Source organism: Semicossyphus pulcher, unplaced genomic scaffold (genome assembly GCF_022749685.1).
Source record: "Semicossyphus pulcher isolate SPU_LCO1_2020_fin unplaced genomic scaffold, fSemPul1.0.p SCAF_13, whole genome shotgun sequence".
NCBI lineage: Eukaryota > Metazoa > Chordata > Actinopteri > Labriformes > Labridae > Semicossyphus > Semicossyphus pulcher.
The window spans coordinates 30,455,108-30,475,000 of record NW_027211637.1 but is presented as its reverse complement, the minus strand read 5'-3'; the positions used below and the strand labels follow the sequence as shown (position 1 = coordinate 30,475,000).

Genomic DNA, 19,893 nt, shown 5'->3' with positions numbered 1-19,893 from the left:
TAGAAGCTTAGTGTCGCTGCTGAAGCTGCTGCAGAGTTAAAACGTGTTGCTTTGTCTGCTCACTGTCGATGTTGCTGCATGTGGTAATATCAATGTATGTGTGTGTTTCAGTGGTGATACCCCCCACCCTTTAACAGACACACACACACACACAGACACACACACACACACACACACACACACACACACACACACACACACACACACACACACACACACACACCTCCTCCTCATGGCTGGTTTTCTCAGCAATCAATACTCTGCAGTGGAGCTCCTCGGCCTGCACCCTGTTAATCCTTGCAGTGTGTGTGTGTGTGTGTGTGTGTGTGTCTTATCAATACCTTCACCTCTCTCTCAGTTCAGAAATGATCCTCTCCTCTTCCCTCCGGCCTTCATCGATCGGTGTGAGAGATGGATGCAATCAGAAAGAAGACGTTGTAGTGGGGCTGAATACTGAGCGTCTGTCAGGACGGCTGACTGGCAGTTAGTGACTGAAATTTTCCTGCACTGTTATCAGGCGCAGATCAGACTGATGTGTGGGGCTGTGTTTAAACACGGCTCCTGTCACTGGCTCTCCAGCACGCTGCACATGCTCAGATATGCATTTGTATTACTGAGTCGCAGCAGGAGACGTCTGCAGCTGACCCGTGATAATTACAGCCGAGCGAAGACGCTCTCTCCCACCTGCGCAGAGCGCTGTAGTCACTGTACACTGATTCTTACAGTGACGATGGATGTGTTGGGCCACTCAGATGACTCACTGAAAGGCTGCTTTTTAACAGATTCTCTCCCACTGTCTATAGATATAATTCATATACAGGCGTCACACATTAGAAGTGTGAATGGTCGTCTTTTAGGTCGGGGAGATATGCAATAAAACCAAGGTATATGCTTTTTATTGGGATGTTGATAAACTTTATTTAACCTTTATTTCAGCAGGAATGTTCTTGTTGAAATACATCAAACATCCAAGACTTCTGACATAATTACATAAATTAAGAAGAGTCAGATAAGATGAGTTCGATGACTGTCTTTAAATCCACTCTTTTCTCACTCTCCACCAGAAAGCACACAAACACGTCTCCTAAAATGTTGAACTGTTCCTTTAAAGGAGCTAAAAGAACACACAATAATTTAGCCAGACACCAATGTTAATCAAACCTCCACCGGCTCATCCATCCGTCTATCTGTGTAATTTTTAAGGTGGAATAATAGGATTGAGCGATATGAAATAAAGCTGAGGTATATGCTTTTTTATTGGGATATTATAATATATTTTATTTAACCTTTATTTTAGCAGGATTATTCCTGTTGCAGTCTCTCCAGGAAGTTGCGATGTTGCCTTCCTGCAAATTCAACCAACTCAATTGCTGCAACTTGAACACAGATTTAACCAATCCTCATATCTCCTTGCTCGTGAGGTCATTCACGTCACCAAACTTACTTCTTTGACATTTGAAATATTGATCCCCTGAGGTCTGCGATGTTAAACATCTGAAGACATATTTAATTTAATTTCTCCAGAACGCTGCGTGCTGGAGATTTACTTAGTGAAGCAGACAGCTGCACCGTTCTAACGAGGCTGCGATGTGATCGTCTTTGTTTCAGTTCGACCTCAGACTTTAAACAGTTAATGCATGATAATAAATCACACATTCAGGTCTTTTTGTGATTGTTTATCCACGTATTGGCCGTCCACTCGGATGTAGATTCTCCTTTGCACAAATGAAAACATTGTAATGGATGCATGGATGGAAGGAAGGATGGACGGACGGACGGACGGATGGATGGACAGACAGATGGATGGATGGATGGACTTTATTGATCCCAAACTGGGACATTGTGGTAACATAGTGCTAAATGATCGTTTCATGGCAAATTTTATTCCGTTTTTACACATTTTATTTGGCATCTTGACACTGAAATCAACAGGAAGTGATGTCAGACGACAACCAGTGTTTTTTCTCCAGTCGCTCACAGAGGATGTGTCGTGTTACAGAGAAGAAAGCCTGAAAACATCACAGCTTGCATTGCAACTTTTTAAAAACGCTGCAGCGAAATCATTTTAGGCGGCAACAGTCACAGAAATCCTGGAGGGGCTGAATAATGTTTTTATCTTGAATATTTATTTCTGTTTGTTTGTTTTTTAATAAGTGACAAACATATTGAAACAGGAGCGGCGTCTGTTGAAGGAGACTCTTTGGTCTGTCGCCTCACAGAGCTGCACAGAAAAAGCACATTAGCCAGATAAAATAGTTCCTCATCGGCTCTAACACACACACATATACACACATATACACACACACACACACACATACACACACACATTATGCATATATCATGAAGCTTGATGTCTCAATGACCAATCACATCACAGAGCGAATCAGACGTGCTCGGTGCAGACGTGGGGCGATGATGACCAGTGTTCCCAGCGTGATTGAGAGACGGAGAGAGAGGGAGCGCTTCTGATGGGCGTAGAGTGGAAACATCTAAGAGAAGTGCAGCGAGAGAGGGTGGGGGAGGAGTTGGAGAGTGGAGGAGGAGGGGGGGAGGAGGTGGCAGGCTGATGGTGGAGTGAGGAGAGGGCAGCAGAGATAGACAGGGATGGAGTTGGCAGGGTGATGGGATGGGGATGGGGGGAGGAGGAAGAGGGGGGGAAGGGAGGCCGGAATAAAGGAGGATAAATGAGGAGGTGGGGTGGTGAGGGAGAGTGATGGGTGGGGGGAGGTAGGTAGGTGGAAGGATGCCAATTTGACAGCTCGGGAGGCTTCAGGGTCCGGCTCTGCACCACCACCACCTCCACCACCACTGCCTGTAAAACAAAGAGAACAAAGAGGCTGAGCAGAGGAACAACCAGCATCCACCTCCACCCCCCAACAACCCCCAACAACCCCCAGCCCCTTCATGTGGGGGGAGAACGTCCACCTTAATTGATTTTCTTAATGATATTCATATTGCATCGCTCCGCTCAGAACAGAGGCTGATCAGGTTGACAGTTTGAGCATCAACATCAGAAGCACACGTGCAGGACTGATGCACCTCTGTCGTCTAACATGATGAGAAATCATGATGTACTTGTCGTGATTTGTTTGATTGCATTTCCTCTTTTTGCTCATAGATTTGTTTTTATTCAAGGACAGGTCGCTCCAAAAAAGAAACCCCTGTGCTTTAAAAAGTAGGCTGTTTTGGATAAAGACACATGACATTAATATCGGCAGGTTTAGAGAGATTGTTTCCACATTTTAAACCATCTCTCTCTGGGTAGACAGGAAGGTGGAAGCTCAGTCTGTTGGGACTTGGCTTGGGAACCAGAGGGTGGCCGGTTCAAGTCCCCGTTGTGCATGAAATTGGGGCTGGTAACTGGAGAGGTGCCAGTTCCTTTGCTGGACACTGTTGAGGTGCCCTTGAGCACGGGCCTGCACCCCCAACTTCTCTAGGAGCATGTCCATGTGCAGCCCCCTCACTCTGACATCTGTCCATATCCATAGGGTCCTGTTTGTGTGTATTCCGGGCCTTTGTGTGTGTAGCATGTTTATCTCTTCTTCTTCTTCAGGTTTGAATTGTCTGAATAACGCCTGCATGTGCTGCCAATGTGTCCTCGGGTCACAGCTGTTCTCGGTTTCACAAAACAACTACAGACTATTGAAACGACTATACGGAGAAAATGCATCCCAAAATATGAGTGCAGAGGATGTCACGGACGAGGATAAACTTTATTTATGTGCAGCTAAATAAATCTAGTGGAGCGAGGCCGAGGCTGCGGCTTCTCGCGTGCAGTGCATCCTGGTCCATGTAGGAATTGCTGGCAATGCTCTGCAAGCAGGGGGACTCGGCTTTCTCCGTCAGCAGAGCAAGCATGTAGGAATGTGTTAGTTTAATTGACAAGTAAATATCAGACAATAATTTAATACACATAAAAAGCAACAGCTGCTCATTTCAGGGTTCAGAAGCTGCCATTGGAGGAGTTTGGGGAATGATAATCTTCTACCACATGCATGCAGAGCTGACTCGTCTAAAACGTGAAGAAGAAGCTGTTTTTTTTTCTCTGTTTCTGATAATTATGACTCCAGTTCTTTAGTTTTGGGACTGTCGGTCATCAGCTCAGGCTCGAGGAAGCTTTGTTTGTCTGTTTTCTGGTATTTGATACAAAAAAACAACATTAACTGATGATGAAAATGATCTTTAGCTGCAGGCCTGAAATATATCAATAAACACCTTAAACGTTATCTGAGTATGACGTTAATCTAATGAAATTTTACTACATCATTACACTGTGTCTGAAGCCTTTCCTCATGAACCCGCTGATCCCAGTCGCCTGATTTGTTACTAAACACAGACACTGCTCTGCTCCTCCAGCAAAGCATCACATCTCCGAGTATAATTTGTGTTTGCAAAGAGGCTCCACGCGGCCCTCCTGTGGCTCCGTCTGTGGGGAGGCAGGAGCTGAAGGCGTGGGAGGAACAAGTTTGAGAGGTTATTACTTTCACGGAAGATTTCCCCAGAAGTTTGAAGGAGACGCTCTGAACGGCTCGGTGCCGGGCGCTCGTACAGAGAGAAGATGGATAAGAAAAAAAACGAGGATATGATGGGGGGAGGAGTGTCGAAAAGAGAGGGAAGAACAAAAAGGATGAGTGTGAGCTCAGAGAGGAGACGTAGGAGGAAGGCGGTGATGGAGGAGAGCAGGAGAAAAAGGAAGACGGGAGAGGAGGGAGAGAGATGGTGTGAATGGAAGAGAGGAGATGTTTCCTTCCGTCCGTCCGGTGGCTAACCTGATTAGCTTAGCGACAGCAGAGAGTCAGATCCGGCTGGTCTGCTCTGGAAACACACACACACACACACACACACACACACACACACACACACTCACACACGTTCAGCAATCAATACACTTCTACACACACTCAGTTACAGACTTATACAGATGCACATGCAGTGAGCTCTGCACACAGACTTACAGTGGTCTGCTTCATACGCACTAGTTGCAGCAAGCAGAGATGATGGGTGTATCTTCCACAAAGGTCAGCAGGTCGTACGTGAGAGGCGAGGAGCATCTCGTCTTAATTAAGTGAAACAAAAAGACAAATGATGGACATGTTTGTGTTCAGGAGGAAATAATCCCACAGAGAGGATTACAAACTGACGTTATGGTGAATATGGACTCACATCCCGTTAATCTGTCAGTTGCAGTTGTTTAACTCCGAACACGTGTTCATGTCTGACCAACAGAAAAGGGTTGATCGTCAGCGACTCCCAGGATAGTCGTAAAGTTGTGAAACGGCTGCAGTTTGTTCGGGTTAAGGCACCAAAGCTACTTAGTCAGGTGGAGGAAGATGTTGTGGTGTTGTTTAAAATAAATGCTTCATGTTCATTAGAGTTCTTTATGTACACGACACTCTGTAAAAACTTTGAACTAATAAAGGTTAGTGTCCGGACAGCCTTAAAATGTTTGGGTGACTGAATGTGAGAAAAGTTGAGATACATTTGTATTCAAATAAGCTTTATTAGTCAAATAAACTTGTAATCTGAAATATATCATGATACATAACTGATGCATCTTAAATATAGATCTAAATTTGGGTCACCTTTATTAGAAGGTAAATCTATCCTTCCTCAGACCCTCCACCTGCTCCTCCTCCTCCTCTCCCTCCTCTCCCTCCTCTCCCTCCTCTCCCTCCTCTTCTATTGTTTTGCTTTCTCCCTCACGTCTCATCCAACCAATCTCTACTTTTCCTCCTCTGCTCCAGCTGTTCCTCCTCATCTTCCTCTCCATCAATTTCTCATCTTTGTCTCCTCCCTCTGCTCGTTTCTCCACCGGCACTTTCCTCCGTCTGCTGCAGCACATCTGCTCTGTCGTTTTCCAAAGCTCACATGCAGCCTCCCTCCTCCAGCCTCAGCTTGATTGTCCACCTCTTCATCCTCCTCCTCCTCTGTTCCCGTTCACATCTCCCCTCCTGGCCTTAAAGAAACACACTTCACATTCGTAGATTTAGTCCCAAAATTCCTCCTCCTCCTCTTGTGGTCTCAGTTTCTGCTCTACAAGCTGCTCCTGTGTTCTCTGGTGAAAGTTGAAACATAAGCTGCTCCTCTCACCTCCTCTCTGGTAAAAATAGACAATGGGGAGAAGAGGCTGTTAATTATTCATCCTGGGTGCACTTTACTGCTTTGCACCTCTCATAATCTGCACCGCAGTTGTCATCATCATCACTGTCAGACTGAGCCGAGTGCCTCCCACAGCTGAGAGCTCATTTAGGAGGAGAAACTCCCTGCTGAGCTTGTGTTGAGTTTCATGATGAGAGCTTCGTCCTCTGTGGACGGATCCAAACATCCGGATTTAACTGCTCACGCAGACTTTGGAATTGCTTTCCTGGGAAGTCTCTTGTCATTCCACAAGAGGCCTGGGGCAAACTTTCCTCAGACTTCTGGAGAGTCCGCTCAGCGATCAGACTTCACTGATTTAATAAATCGTTGCCGACTCGAGTGGCAGCCCGTGCAGCAGCTCCGTCTGTTTCATGTTTGTTTTAGCGCTCCTGAATTTTAAAACTTTAAAACTTGAATGAGATTTCATTCCTCTCATGACTTCCTTTTAGAAGTCAGTGCATCATGTTTGCATCCTTTTAAGTTTCATGATTGAAATCCTGCAGAATGCGTCCTCATAGAGGGCAGCAGGATGAACGCACACAGTTATTCTCCTTTCATGATGTATTTATGTTTTTAACATGAAACGTTCTGAATAGTTTGCAACATGTGTTATCAGCAGTTTGTAATCACTTTAAACAATGTCTTCATTTTGGTGCATATTTGAAAACATTTTGATCTTTATGATGTTTACTTGATAGGCCAATACATCAGTCGAGCTCTAATGGTTGTCTTTTAGCTCGCCTATAATTTCTATTTTTTTAACAATAAAACAGCCTCAGGACCGGGTCTTTTCCTGGCGTTGACAAAATTATCGTCTGCAGCTCGTCTCGACTCTAAAGTGAGTCCCAGCTGACGTTTATTCCACAACTTTCCTGTTTTTGTTGCTCCAGTAGCTAAAGAGATATTTCTTTCAGGAGTTGGTGGAGACCAAAAGCAGAGCTAAAAGCTAATAGCTCTGTCTCAATACAGGGGCTGCATCCTCTGAAGGACGCGGTCTATGGAGTCTTTGTAGCCTGGTCTACGAAGGATTTCCTGTTTACGTCACCAGCTGTTCCCAGCCTTAACCTTGCATCACTATCACCTGTCTCCTAGCAACAGGTAGCTAGCTGGCTAACTAGCTATCATAACTAACGTCATATAACTTTCGTTTTTCAACATATGTATCTCTAGCTATTTGGGTGAGTTGAAACCAAAAACTTTCACATTTAAAGTGTTTTCCTCGGCTGTTTGAGAGTCCGCCATCTTGTTTGAATTAGTGCAATGAATCTTGGGATATGTTGGAGCCGTGAAGGATGCACCTGATGGATCCTTCGTGGCCCGGGAAAAGGAGGCCGCATTTGTCGGCCGCATGTGAAGCTTCTGAAATGGGACAACCTTCGACGTGCCGCTGTGACGATGTCAGCCTTTAAATATGAAAGATGCAGCCATTGAATTGGGACCTGAAGGCGATCGTGATATTTTATGTTGTATTCTTTTTGTCAAGCCGACATTTAATATCAAAACACCAAAATACACATTTATTTTAGTCTAACAAAGCAAATAAGAACTTCGAAGCCACTCGCATCAACTCTGCTCACTGCATCACTGTTAGAGGAGCGTGTGTCTGCATACATGAGGAACATTTGCATCCAGAATGTTCTGCCATTAATTATATTAAGATACAGACAGAAGCAAAGACAAATGTAGACGGAGAGAGAGAGGGAGATAAACGTGTCACTGAGCTGTTTGTGTGTAAATCTATCAGGCAGGAACGCTGCTGTTCATCTGTATGCAGATGAGGACGCCTCATTACTGACACCATTAATAAACACAAGACACACATTAAAAAGACTTTGAGCTCGCCTCAGTTTGGCTGACGGAGGGAAAAATGAGAAGAAGCAGAGGCGGGAACAAAGGATGCAGGAGCAGAGCGGTGTCGGGGGGGAAGTCTGCCTCTGGGAGCAGCTTTTAAACAGAAAACCAATAAGATGATGTAATAACACAGGTGATGTTTCAACGTCCTAAATACTGCTGGTTTAATGCTGATCTGTCGGATGCTTCTGGAAAGAGAAGGAAACATAATACTCACCGGTCTTTTTTCTTTCTGTCGATAAAAAAAGACCAAAACCATCTTTAGAAACACCTCACAAATATAAAGTTTCATGTGTAACAAAGGCTCAGTCATTACCTGAAGCCGCTGCTTTATGAAGGTTTGATCAAACAGAAGACAGTGAGGAGGAAATTGTGCGTAAGTGGGGACTATTTCCAGCAGCGGATGAATACATATTTGGTTCTCTAGTGGCAGCAGAAGGTTGGATGTGGGTTTGTGTTAGACAAACTACAGTGTGTGTGTTCATGTTATCACAGGAAGGAGATACATCAGACTGTGATACACAGGCAGAACTCGCTAACTGATCAATTTATTGATTATTTGGGGATTTTCATGGGATTTGTTTGACAATAACTACTTGTCTTGTCCTTGAACACAGTGCTTCTTCAACATTTGCTCATCAAGGGCCCTAAACTGACTCAAAATTTGATAAGATTTGGTCTCGGGCTCCCACATGTGAGGGAACCTTTGCTCAAACCCAAGACCAGAATACTCAAATATTCTGTCATTACTTCTGCATGGATTTATAGTGAAAACAAATTGCTTTGAACGTCCTGTAACTCCCTTAAAGGACCACCACTTTGAGAACGACTGCTTTTACATGCTGATGACAAAACTTAGGCAGTGTTGCAGTCGACTCACCAAACCTCAAGTCCCACCCGGACAGTTTGAGGTCGTCCCCGTCTTCTCCTCAATAGTTCTTCTACATATCCAAGATGTTGCACTGCTCTTGCTTTCATTTGCTGTAAAATCTTTGAAAGCAAAACTTACGATTCGCACACCTCTTTAGGCGTCCTTGCAGGAGCTGTTGCTGAATGCGTGTGCAGGTGAACACACGTGGCAGCCCTCGCTTGAAACTGAATACATTATTATTAAAAACAGTCGTTATCAACAAATAAGTCCGCTCCGTCTTTGGAGTTCGAATGCAGACAGTGCTCGTGGCCAAGTCCCGTCACTAAAAAATGACACGATCCCTAAAATGTGACAAGAAGCAAAATAAATGGTGACAGGAAGTGATCCGAAAAGGAGCGCTGTCCAGTTTCTCTTTAACACACTAAGAAAGATGTTCCCCTCACGTCTCATCTTGTCTCATTTTGCAGCAGTCTTTATGAAAAGTGAACTCAGACAGATTCACCATCAGATATCTTCGTCTAACATGAATCCTCTGTGCTTCAGTCCTCCGACGCCTCGGCACAGAGACGAAGGCTAACCGGTGATTATTGCGTCCAGATTACGAGCTAATTGAAAACGAGCTAATGTGGGCTGCTGATGATAGTAATTGAAAAGGAATTAAGAGTAGATTAAAATAAGGTCTCATTTGATCATTTGTCAGAGTTGATTCATGTGCCCGGCCGTGGTGAATTAAAGGCCCCAGAATAGTCTCCGAGCTGATTAACACGCCGAGCTGCGAGTTCAACGTTCAGAGCGATTTTAAAATCAAACGAGCAGGAATATGAGCCCCGGAAATCTTTAGTACGTCTCTTTCTTATCCTCCAGGAATTAGATTCAGCTGTAAGCCTTTGTTTCTTGGACGTATTAGCTAACTGAACATGTTTCAGAAAAAGATGAGGACATGTTTGAGCTTTGCTAGTTTCAGTAGCCTTTAATTAGTAGCTGATACTCCCCCAGCTCTGATTATTTGCCCCCAGACATGAGATTTACCTGATTATTTATATATTCTGTGAACAGATAAAGTGAAGCAGACAAAGTGTTTCATATCTGATGATTGTCTTGATAATTAGGTCTTGAGGTATGTGTGTCAACCGACACACTGTCATGAAACTGGCAGATGAGTTAAAGGTAGAAAACATTTGATATGTTACCTCTAACTCAACAAGCATGTTTATTACAGTCAGTGTCGGGTAACGTTACTTTTAAAAGTAACTTACTGCGTTACAGTTAGATTACTTTTGCGTTATAACGTCTGCGTTATTATTAGCCCCTCTTTGCGACTCGTTCCACAGGTGTGTTATATCGTCAGGACGGCGTGTAGCCTGCTGTACGTCTACCTCTGAATGTATCGACTCTACCGACTCTACCGCATCGCCTCGTTTACGGCCCATAATCTGTAACTCTGCAGCCTGATAACAGGACTGACAGACGCAGTATAATCTTTACAGATCTTTATTATGCTAACAGTCTGACAGTGAACTGGGCAGAGGCATACAGTATTAGGCGCAGCTGTTTCCATGACAACAATACAACACAGGCTCTTAGTCCCACCAGTGTTGTGGAGCTGTGTTTAGCTGCAGATGCTTCTTGAAGTTTGAAGTCGAGCTCTTCACAGCTGACGGGCACTTCTCCTCCAGACACAGCTTACATTTCACCGTCATGTTGTTCTCGTCCCTTTCACCCAAACATTCAGAATCATGTGAATATTTCCACAAAGTAAACGCTGTCCTCTCTGACATCTCGCTAGCTGAGTTAGCTAGCTACACATGCGCTCTGACACAGCTGTGTTTACCTTCTGCTGGTACGCAGCTACCTGCCAAGAAGGAGGAGAGAAACAGAAACAGAGCTTCAGGGAGTTTCTGTTTCTGTGGTGACAAAAGGAAAATAGAAATGCGGTGATTTATTTCAGATTACTGTTTATGAAGAAGTAACTAAATAACAGATTACTTGACTTGTAGAGCTAAAGCCTTATGTCACTCGTAAAGACAAGAAAGTATTCAGAGTACTGTAACGGATTACTTTGTCAAGTGTTACCCTCATTATAATACTTACGGTGCTCTTATCTTTCATACTGAATCCAAAAAAAGTGTAAACAAGGCTGGAGTTTGCAGCCATCAAATTTGATCCATGCAATTGTACTCAACTCAAACTTTTATCAGTGTGGGCAGTTCATTTCTTACTTTGTGCTGTTGATGGTGTTGTACTTGCATGCATTCTTCATAGACTGTATAATAGAGGTGGGCATTAGGTGTGTGACTCAACCAGAAACACTTGACATAATGACGCATCTCTGAATAGCTCGGCTGTTTCAGGCCCACATGCTAGCAGCTACCTGCATTGTGCGCTGCGTGGCTGCAGAGAGGAAGCTAATGCAGTGTGACGAGTTCAGGGAAACTCCTCCTCTGAGAGCCCCCTTTAATGGACAGATATGGGTCAGTGCTGCTACATGGACGCACTACAGCAATGGTTGTACATTCACAGCCATCCTCTCTTCTTTAAATGGACACTGGAATTCGTCACAGCAGTTCATTTATATTAATTGATTGTGTAGTGGCCACAGAGAGAGCACAGATCAATGGTCTTTTGTTTGTTTTACAGGAAACTTAGCGTGAAGTTAGCCGGACCTTCTGGCTGTTTGTGCTGTCTGTTATAAAAAGACATAACAAGATAAGGTGATAAAGATGGTGTGCCCCGAGAGATGCACATTTTAGTTAGGGTGTGACTGGTTTTTTTCAATCAGAACAGGTGTTACATTGCTCTCCTCAAAGCCACCAAACTCCATTGCCAAAAACAGTAATTTAACCTTGCAGAACACAGGGTTTGCTTGTCTACGTCTGCCTACACCGCATGGGTTTTTGTAGGTTACATAAACACTGTGTTGGATCCAAACTAACCATTTAAAGCAAAATCTGGTTGTAAAAAAGCATGAACAATAAGTCTATGTTGTTATTCAGCATGTGTAACCTTCCTTTAAAAAAAGCTCCTTATTTTAAAGCTCGTAGCTTCAGGAGGAAAGATTAGGCTCCATCTACCCCACCCCCCCTGACGTCTGCATGAACCCAACGACCTCTCAGACTCCTCTGCACACCTCCCACCCAAAGTCCCCAGTGACCCCCAGTGCTCCATCAGCAGACTTCAATAGAGGCTGTTTTTCTTTATAATTTCCATGCAAAACCTTTATTTTATTTTGTATTAGTTATGACATAGTATAAGGGTAAACAACTATATAAACAATACGAGTAAAAAAAACATGTATATAAATGTTGAGTATGTCAGAAAGACGTCTCTTCCTGTCTGTCATTCCTCCCTGCAGCCGCTCGCGTTGCAGCACAGCTCTCATTATTAGCTTAGCATTTTTTCATTGTCACATGCACATGCACGCTGTTGAATAATGCATCGTACTCCTGCTCAGAGTGAGGGATGACATGTATGTAAAATAGGCAGAAAACGTAGCCTGGGAAATTCTCTTTATGTTCCATCAGGCTGCAGCTCTCCGCCTGTCACTCCACCTGTCTGTAAACCTTTTCATTCACCTGTCTGCCCGTCTGTCCGTCTGCCCGTGTCTTTTTATTTGAGGCGTTTTAGATGAAACGGCCGTAATGAAAAGGCCCGTTTACTGCGTCTTCGCTCAAGTGTCATTGAGGTCTTTGCTCATTCATTAATCTTTTCATTGTTTGCAGAGTGTTTGTGTGCGTGCGTGTGAGCGTAATAAAAGCAGTTGTAGCACTCAGGACCTCATTACGGAAAGTGCAGGTCTCTTAACATGCTGATAACAGCTTTAGAGGTCTGTGTGTGTGTGTGCGTGTGATGTTGAAGACGGTAAAGTATTTAGCGGAATTTTATGTCAATATTGGACGATTCTGGTCCTCTCAGTTTACGTCCCCGGGCATTTTTGTGGCGGTGGAGCGTGTCTGTCTTTCATGCAGGAGACTGCTGGTTACTTTCTTGTGTTACTTCCTTTATTAAGCAGACCCACAGTCGTACCTTTAAGTTTACAGAAGATGCTTAAGACTTTTGAGAACTTGTTTCTTGCATAGATCTTCATATTTGTGGCCCAACAATACAACAAAGTAGTTTTGGGAGTATTCTTTATAGTCGGGCTGCATTATTATTTTGATCAGTATTGATATTACAATAATTTATAAACTTTAGGGACATATTTTTATTGTGCTTTCACATTTAAATAAACCAAGAAACACTTTCAGTTCCATTCTGTGCTGCATTCAGGCTCATGTACAAATTTTGCATCAAACTAAGACTTAAAATCAGGTTCTTTACCTGAATTTGGTGCGTCATGGGTAATTTCAGTGTGTCTTTAGGAGCTGGGTGGATAGCGGGATGAGCCCCCATTGGGGAAGTGACTGTTGGGGAGCGCTTGATTTGATATGCAGCAGAGTTTTCTACAGGCGGAGCATTTTAAACGTCAATCAAGCTTCTTTAATCGTAGGAAGCCAAAATCATGATCAGGAATAATATGCGATTAAATGTGCAGCTCTGCTTTATATTATATATATTAGTATAATAGAGTTTTAAATTTTCCTAAAACATAAAAAATGTCTCATGACTCGTCCTGCCCTCATGGGCGTCTCCTAATGTTTAGAGTTGTTTGTTTATCGATAACAGTATCAGAAATGTCTCTGATGCTGCCTCAGATGTGGTGTAGGTTATCTGCGACTACACCGGTCATGCATAATTAATTAGTTAATTAATTAGCCTCCCAAAAGTCGACGTCGTTTCTCTAAAACAGCAGCCTAGACAGCAGTAATATATCTTATGTCTGCCACTAGCAAACGACCGTTTTAAGGTTAATTTCCATGCATCAGTGCTATGCTAGCTGAGAGTTTACATTTTAAAAAGCTACCTAAATGTCTGCATTAAGTGTTTCCCTATCAAACATTGTTTTGGCTTTTTCCTGAAAAATGAAAAGTAAATTTCGCTTTAGAAACATAAAAACACAAAATAAAGCAGGTTCATGTAAAAACCTGTTTCTCTCTGACGCTCTCTGATGGTTACAGGACGTCAGGAGAGGCGCTGAGCCGAGCTGATGCCGACGCTTACGTTAGCTTAGCTTGTTTCTAGGCGCTCGTTTTGAGGTTACCATTCCTTCAGTAAACTGAGCAAGGCCAAACAGCACTGACAGCAAACAAATGGCATCCACACAGGGTTAGTACGACACAACTTTAGAGGAGTATAACAGCTCCTCCACAGCTTCATTCAGAAAAACACACCTGCTCTGCCTCTGTCGCTCACCGGCTGATCTAGCAGAGTTTAAATCCAGGAAATCAATTTGATGCGAGCGTTTTCTTTTTGTGATGTTAACATTCAGCTTTTGGCAGCTTTGGACTGGTGAGAAAGAATCCTGTTTCCCGCAGGAGACGCTGCGTGTTTGCTTTCCAACAGTTTTTGGATTGAACTCAGGAGAAGTCTGCGAGGTGGAGGAAGCAGCTCAGAGTTTAGAGGAAACACGTCTCAGTGTGATGTGGCCTGCAGGTGCTTCCCAGCCAGCAGCAGTCGGCGTGTTGTGTTTGATTTGCTGCCTGCCGTCTCGCTGCCTCGCGCTTCTCGTCTCCTCTGATGTTTGGGTTAAACCGGCGGAGCAGCTGTCATGGCTGCTCCCGTGGATGCTGAAGCGCTCAATAGAGAGATTAAAAATGGCTTAACTGTTTCATTCATGAGAAGGTGGCTAATCTGAGTTTAGGTGGATTAACAGGACAGGGCAGACACGTTAACAGAAGAGATATTTAACGTACCATTGTTGATCTTTTCCTTCTTTATGGGAATTCTTCTTCAGGAATTCCTTCTTCCATGTGTGTTTTAAAAGTAGTATTTTTTTATCTAGTCTTGATTTGGTTTGCATCTTTTCCATTGTTGATTTAACCCTTTATTTGAACTAAATTAACCGTCTAGTCTATAAGCTGTAAGATTGCTCATCAAAACTCCCCAGAGCTAAAAGTAACTTCTTCATGGTGCTTGTTTTGTCCTCGACCTCGTCCTTTTTTGGGGTCTTACACAAATGTGTTTTGCACAACTACACACTAACTGATCAAGGCAGCAGTAGACCAGCAACTCTGGTGTTCTGTGAGGTAAAATTACTGTTTTTATCAATGGAGTCTGGTGTGTTTGAAGAGAGCGATGTTACGATTGCTGTTAGAGCGATGTAACGTCTGCTTGTGGTTAAAAAAAAATCTTCCTCTGTAACAAAAAGGTCTACCTCTGCAGGAGTCCTTTCTGTGACGATGACAGACAGTGTCAGCCATGATAAGAGCAGCTCGAATTCTGTAATGATAAGGAAAGGAGCCTCATTGCTTCCTTTATTACCTCCTTTAGGAAACACTGGACTTGTGCGTGCGTGTGTGTGTGTGTGTGTGTGTGTGTGTGTGTGTGTGTGTGTGTGCGTGCGTGCGTGCGTGTGTGCGTGTGTGCGTGTGTGCGTGCATGCGTGCGTGCGTACGTGTCACTGCAACCCTCATATATGATGTCGGCGGGATGGTTGAGTCAGACGTGCGGTTACGCGAGTCGGATTTTCAGTGAATGTGGCCCCGTTATTAGCGGAACCTCGCCCCGGTGCTCTTCAACCCTGTGGCCACATGAACGGAGCATTCATGGAGCAGAGGTGCCGTGGAGTGTTTACTTTTAGGAGATAGAGAAAATAACGACCCACAGTTCCTTGCTACATTTCCTCTCAGCTGTTCATGAAAACATGCGATCAACACGAGGATTAAAAAGTTATTTTCATGCAATCAAACTTATTATTTATGTGAATAAATGTGAGAGGAGGGTGAGTAATATTAATAATGTGACAACCATTTCACTTCCTTTTTAATTCCTTTTTTATTTATCTTTGTAGTCCATCTTCGGTAAATTGTAGTTTTTTATCTGCAGTCAGATTCTCTGAGCACCGCGGTCGTCCTTTCTCCTCATGAACTCTCCTCACACCTTTCCTTGACCTCATGACCTTTTTTATCAGGGTAAAATGGTCAGGAAAAGAGAGGGGGGGTAATTTTTTTGACTTTTGGACCGCAGCCTTAGAAGAACAATCTGAGCCGGTCAGTGACGAGAACAAACACTTTTAATAGACGTGCATTGATCTGGCATGTTTGCCTGCAGGGATAACGTTGAGCCATTGCAGCCTGTTTCACGGCTGCCTGCTGCGACAGTTTAATGCAGGACTTGTACCCTTGCAGGCGGAGGCTTAAAGATAGTGCAACGTCCCTTTGATTTCTAGTGTAAAAAACTCCCCACATTCTTCCTCTGTTGTTGAAGTGATGTTATTCAGGTGATTACAGAACCTTTGATTGTTGACAGAGAGCGTTTCTGTGGATCAATACAAGATAAACGCCTGAAATATGAAAGCTGTTTGCATCATTCGATTGTGTAACCCCCTGTCTCGATCTTTAGATATTGAGCGTGTGTAATGCTACACTAATGCTGTCTGCTTTCTTTGTTATTGTCACATAAACATATTAAATGAACTCAAATACACTAAAATGCTCCTGTGCTGGTTTCAGGATGACAGTTCACTGAGCAGCGAGGAGGAGGCAGAGATGAGCGAGCCCACATGGCTAGCAGCTGATCTGGGAGCAGCGTCCGACCTGAGCCCGCCGAGCCGAGGAGAGAGGATGCGCCACAGCCCGCAGAATGCACACAGCAAGGAGGAGGACGGTAAGGACACGATGATACTCTTATCAGACACTCTGCTGGTGAAAGGAAGCGTTGTTCTTCAGGAGCTCCAGGAGAACAGCCTCGGTTTGTTTATTTTCTTTACTTTGTGTGTGCGATCATGTAACCGGAGCTACATCCGGGGGGCTCGTCGTTCACCGTGTGCTGTTATAGAGATTCTGTGGTAGAGAGCAGACATTGTGTGGAGCAGAATGGATGCAGTTCATGGCTGCGCTGAATGTGTTGCTCCTATTCATTATTTACACACTTTACTACACATCGTTTATATTGTACTCATACTTGATGCTCTGTTTTGTTTTAGAGCAATCTGGCACAAGAATTTTCTTTGAGATGTTCTTATCGTATCTGTTAATTTAACTATTGAATTACCAGACCACTTTTTATCTGCAATTTAATCTGCAGCGTCTCAGTTAATCTGAGCGTTATTAGCTGGTGCAGTGGTTCCCAACCTGGGGTCCGGGTCCCCCTTAGGGGGGCGCCAAAAATTGCTGGGGGTGCGCGAGGCTTTGTCTCCACTGAGACTGTCAAGATTAGATTGGCACATCTTTTTGATACATTCATACATACTTGAATTTAACTAAAAGGGGTGATTACTATAATAACTAAAGATAACTTTGATAAACTTAAATGGCGAAGAACTATCGGCTGATTGGTGTTCATTTTTGCCAATAAAGATTTAGAATCAATCACTTTGTTTTGGTGTATGTGCGTGCGGGCTTTCAGCCTTTCTTAGCTACCAGCAGGGGGCGCTCCAAGGGAAAAATGTTGGTAACCACTGAGCTAGTGCAACCCAAAAAGCTTCTGGATGCTACAGCCGATCAGAGCAATGAAACATGGCATCTATGTTACCCGCCGAGAACATCATCAGGATATTATTAATGCAAGGGCGGCACTTAACAGCCGATTTAAGGCTGAAACTCTGAACATAACCTGGTTGCAAAGTAAGTTACCATGGTGATCTAGCCTGGTTAAAAGAGAGCAAGCTTTGTGACACAGAGAACCCACGGTTTAGGCTCAGCAGACCCGGTTTACCTGCTAATCTCGCTTCGTAGTATACCCCTCTGGACTCTGACAGCGAGGCTGATTAAGACACGGTGGGGACGGGAGATTAGCATCAGGTTGTGTCCCCCTCCAGAGGCCTGAGCGGTGGGGAAATCTCCGGGATGCCAGGGGCCAAACCTGGCAAGAAATCCACCGCGCTGTCTTCCCTGTACATTAAACACAGGACATGATTTATTAGCAAACACTTAGCATTTGCACATAACACGAACATCTGTCCAGTTTGTGTAATACTCACACGACAGGTGATGTGTATCATCATGTGTGGGTCAGAGTGTATAAGATCAGCGGAAGCAACACTGGTGCTTGAATCTGCCCCTTATTAGATAATCTGTTCTGATTGGCCTGCCCTGGTTCAGGTCGGATGGAAATCTGTGCAAACGAGAGAGGGAACAAATGCATCTGCAAGAAAACATAACACACAAGCGTGCAGATGTGTCTGGTTCTCAGGGTAGCTCATCGCGCTTTAAAACAAATGTATGTTTTTCGCACCAGCAGGTATTTGTTGATAAAACCTGACAGACAGGACGTGCTTTAAAACCTGTCGCTTCTTTCTGCTCGCGCTTTTACTCTCCTCTGCCAGTTTCTCTTCCCGTTGCTGTTTCTCTGTCGTAGTTTCAAGCTTCACACTTCACTTCCGGGAACATCGCTGTATTTTGAGGGACGTCTTCCAGGACTTGTAAACAGTACGATCAGCAGATTGTGTGTGTCTGGTTGTGCGTGCGTCTCTTTTGGATCAGGTGCTGTTTTCTCAGCCGGGTAGCAGCAGAAAGCTGACAGTTTGATCCTCACAAAAATTAGCAGAAACAAACTAGTCGGGATTTAATGGTCATGTTACAGAAGGTGGTTTTAAAAGGCCCTTCCTGCTGTACCAGGAGAGAGACCCCTGCTGCACCACTTCCTCTCACACTGAACTGTCAATCATCTCCATTTGTTTCTCTCCTCACCCACCCACCTTTCTTTCTTTCTACCTGCCAGTTGCGTCAGCCCCCCCACACACAGTGTTTCCCTTTTACTTCCTCTTTCTGTTTCTCTCTCTCTCTGTTTCTCTCTCTCTCTCTTTCTCTCTGTCTCTCTCTCTCTCTCTCTCTCTCTCTCTCTCTCTCTCTCTCTCTCTCTCTCTCTCTCCCTCCCTCTTGCTCCGAAGGCTTCCTGCGGCGAGGCGCGCTCACTTTGAAGCCAGCCGTATTGTTTCATAACGCTGTAAGAATACAGCAATTACCTGCCACTGTAACAAGTGGGCTGTGTGCATTTGTATTTTTGTGTGTGTGTGTGTGTGTGTGTGTGTGTGTGTGTGTGTGTGTGTGTGTGTGTGCGCGTGTGTGTATGTGTATGACCTTCCCCATGCATATTTGAATGGTACTATAATGCACTATACTGTACCCAGCACTGAGCCGTTGTGTAAGCTGCTACTGAGCCGAGACAAAGAGGTATTGGAGTAGTGAAACAAGCCCAGGTGTGTGTGTGTGCGTGTGTGCGTGTGTGCTTGTGTGCGTGTGTGTGTGTGTGTGTGTGTGTGTGTTGATGTGAGTAGGGCTGATGGTTGACTGCCAGCTGGGAGTAAGTGCTCCAACTGATCTCCATCAAGATCTCTCTCTGCTCCTCCTGGATGATGAAATAAGAAGAGGAGGAACGTAAAAGGTGGAGGAGAAGACGTTTATTTTAGTGTAGCACAATAATCTCTGTGGGAGGGACTGTCGCCTCTAGGGCTGGGTTAAAAAAATCGATTTTTCCCATTCGAATCGATTCTCATTTGAATGACCCAGTATCGATTGATAATCCCGAGATCGATCTTTAAAAAATGTGTAAAAACTTGTCTGATCACTCACATTTCTGAGCGCTCCTGAACGCAGCACGACTCAGCGCATCCCCTTGAAACACGGCAGTGAGGGAGACATGCCCGGACTTGTTTACTGCAGCTTCTACGGAGACATCAGTGACCGCCGACGGACTCTTTTTATCGTGTGTGCGTCCATGAATATGTAAGTTAGTTTGATGTTTATGTTTCTCTCTGTTAGCGTCGGCTTTGGCAGCGAGTGTATTTTCAGCATGTTGTTATACAGTATGCCTTTCCCCACATCTTCCTCTTCTTCTTGTGGTGTTTTATGGCAGTTGGCAAACAACATCATGTTGCATTACCGCCACCAACTGGTATGGAGTGTGGATCGGGATTCTAACTACTGTATTCCAAACTAAATATTTAGGGGGGAAAAAAGGTAGAATTTCTCCATAACTCTTAGTCTCGTGTGGATTTG

General features: G+C 44.2%; 1 protein-coding gene across 1 annotated transcript in view; it reads left to right on the top strand.

The window, feature by feature from the left end:
- Positions 1-19,893, top strand: part of LOC138589838 (nucleolar protein 4-like) — a 111,507-nt gene that overhangs the window by 30,687 nt on the left and 60,927 nt on the right. The window contains exon 2 of the mRNA XM_069660302.1: positions 16,408-16,561. Coding sequence (XP_069516403.1) covers positions 16,408-16,561 — 154 coding nt within the window. The remainder of the gene's footprint in view (positions 1-16,407; positions 16,562-19,893) is intronic.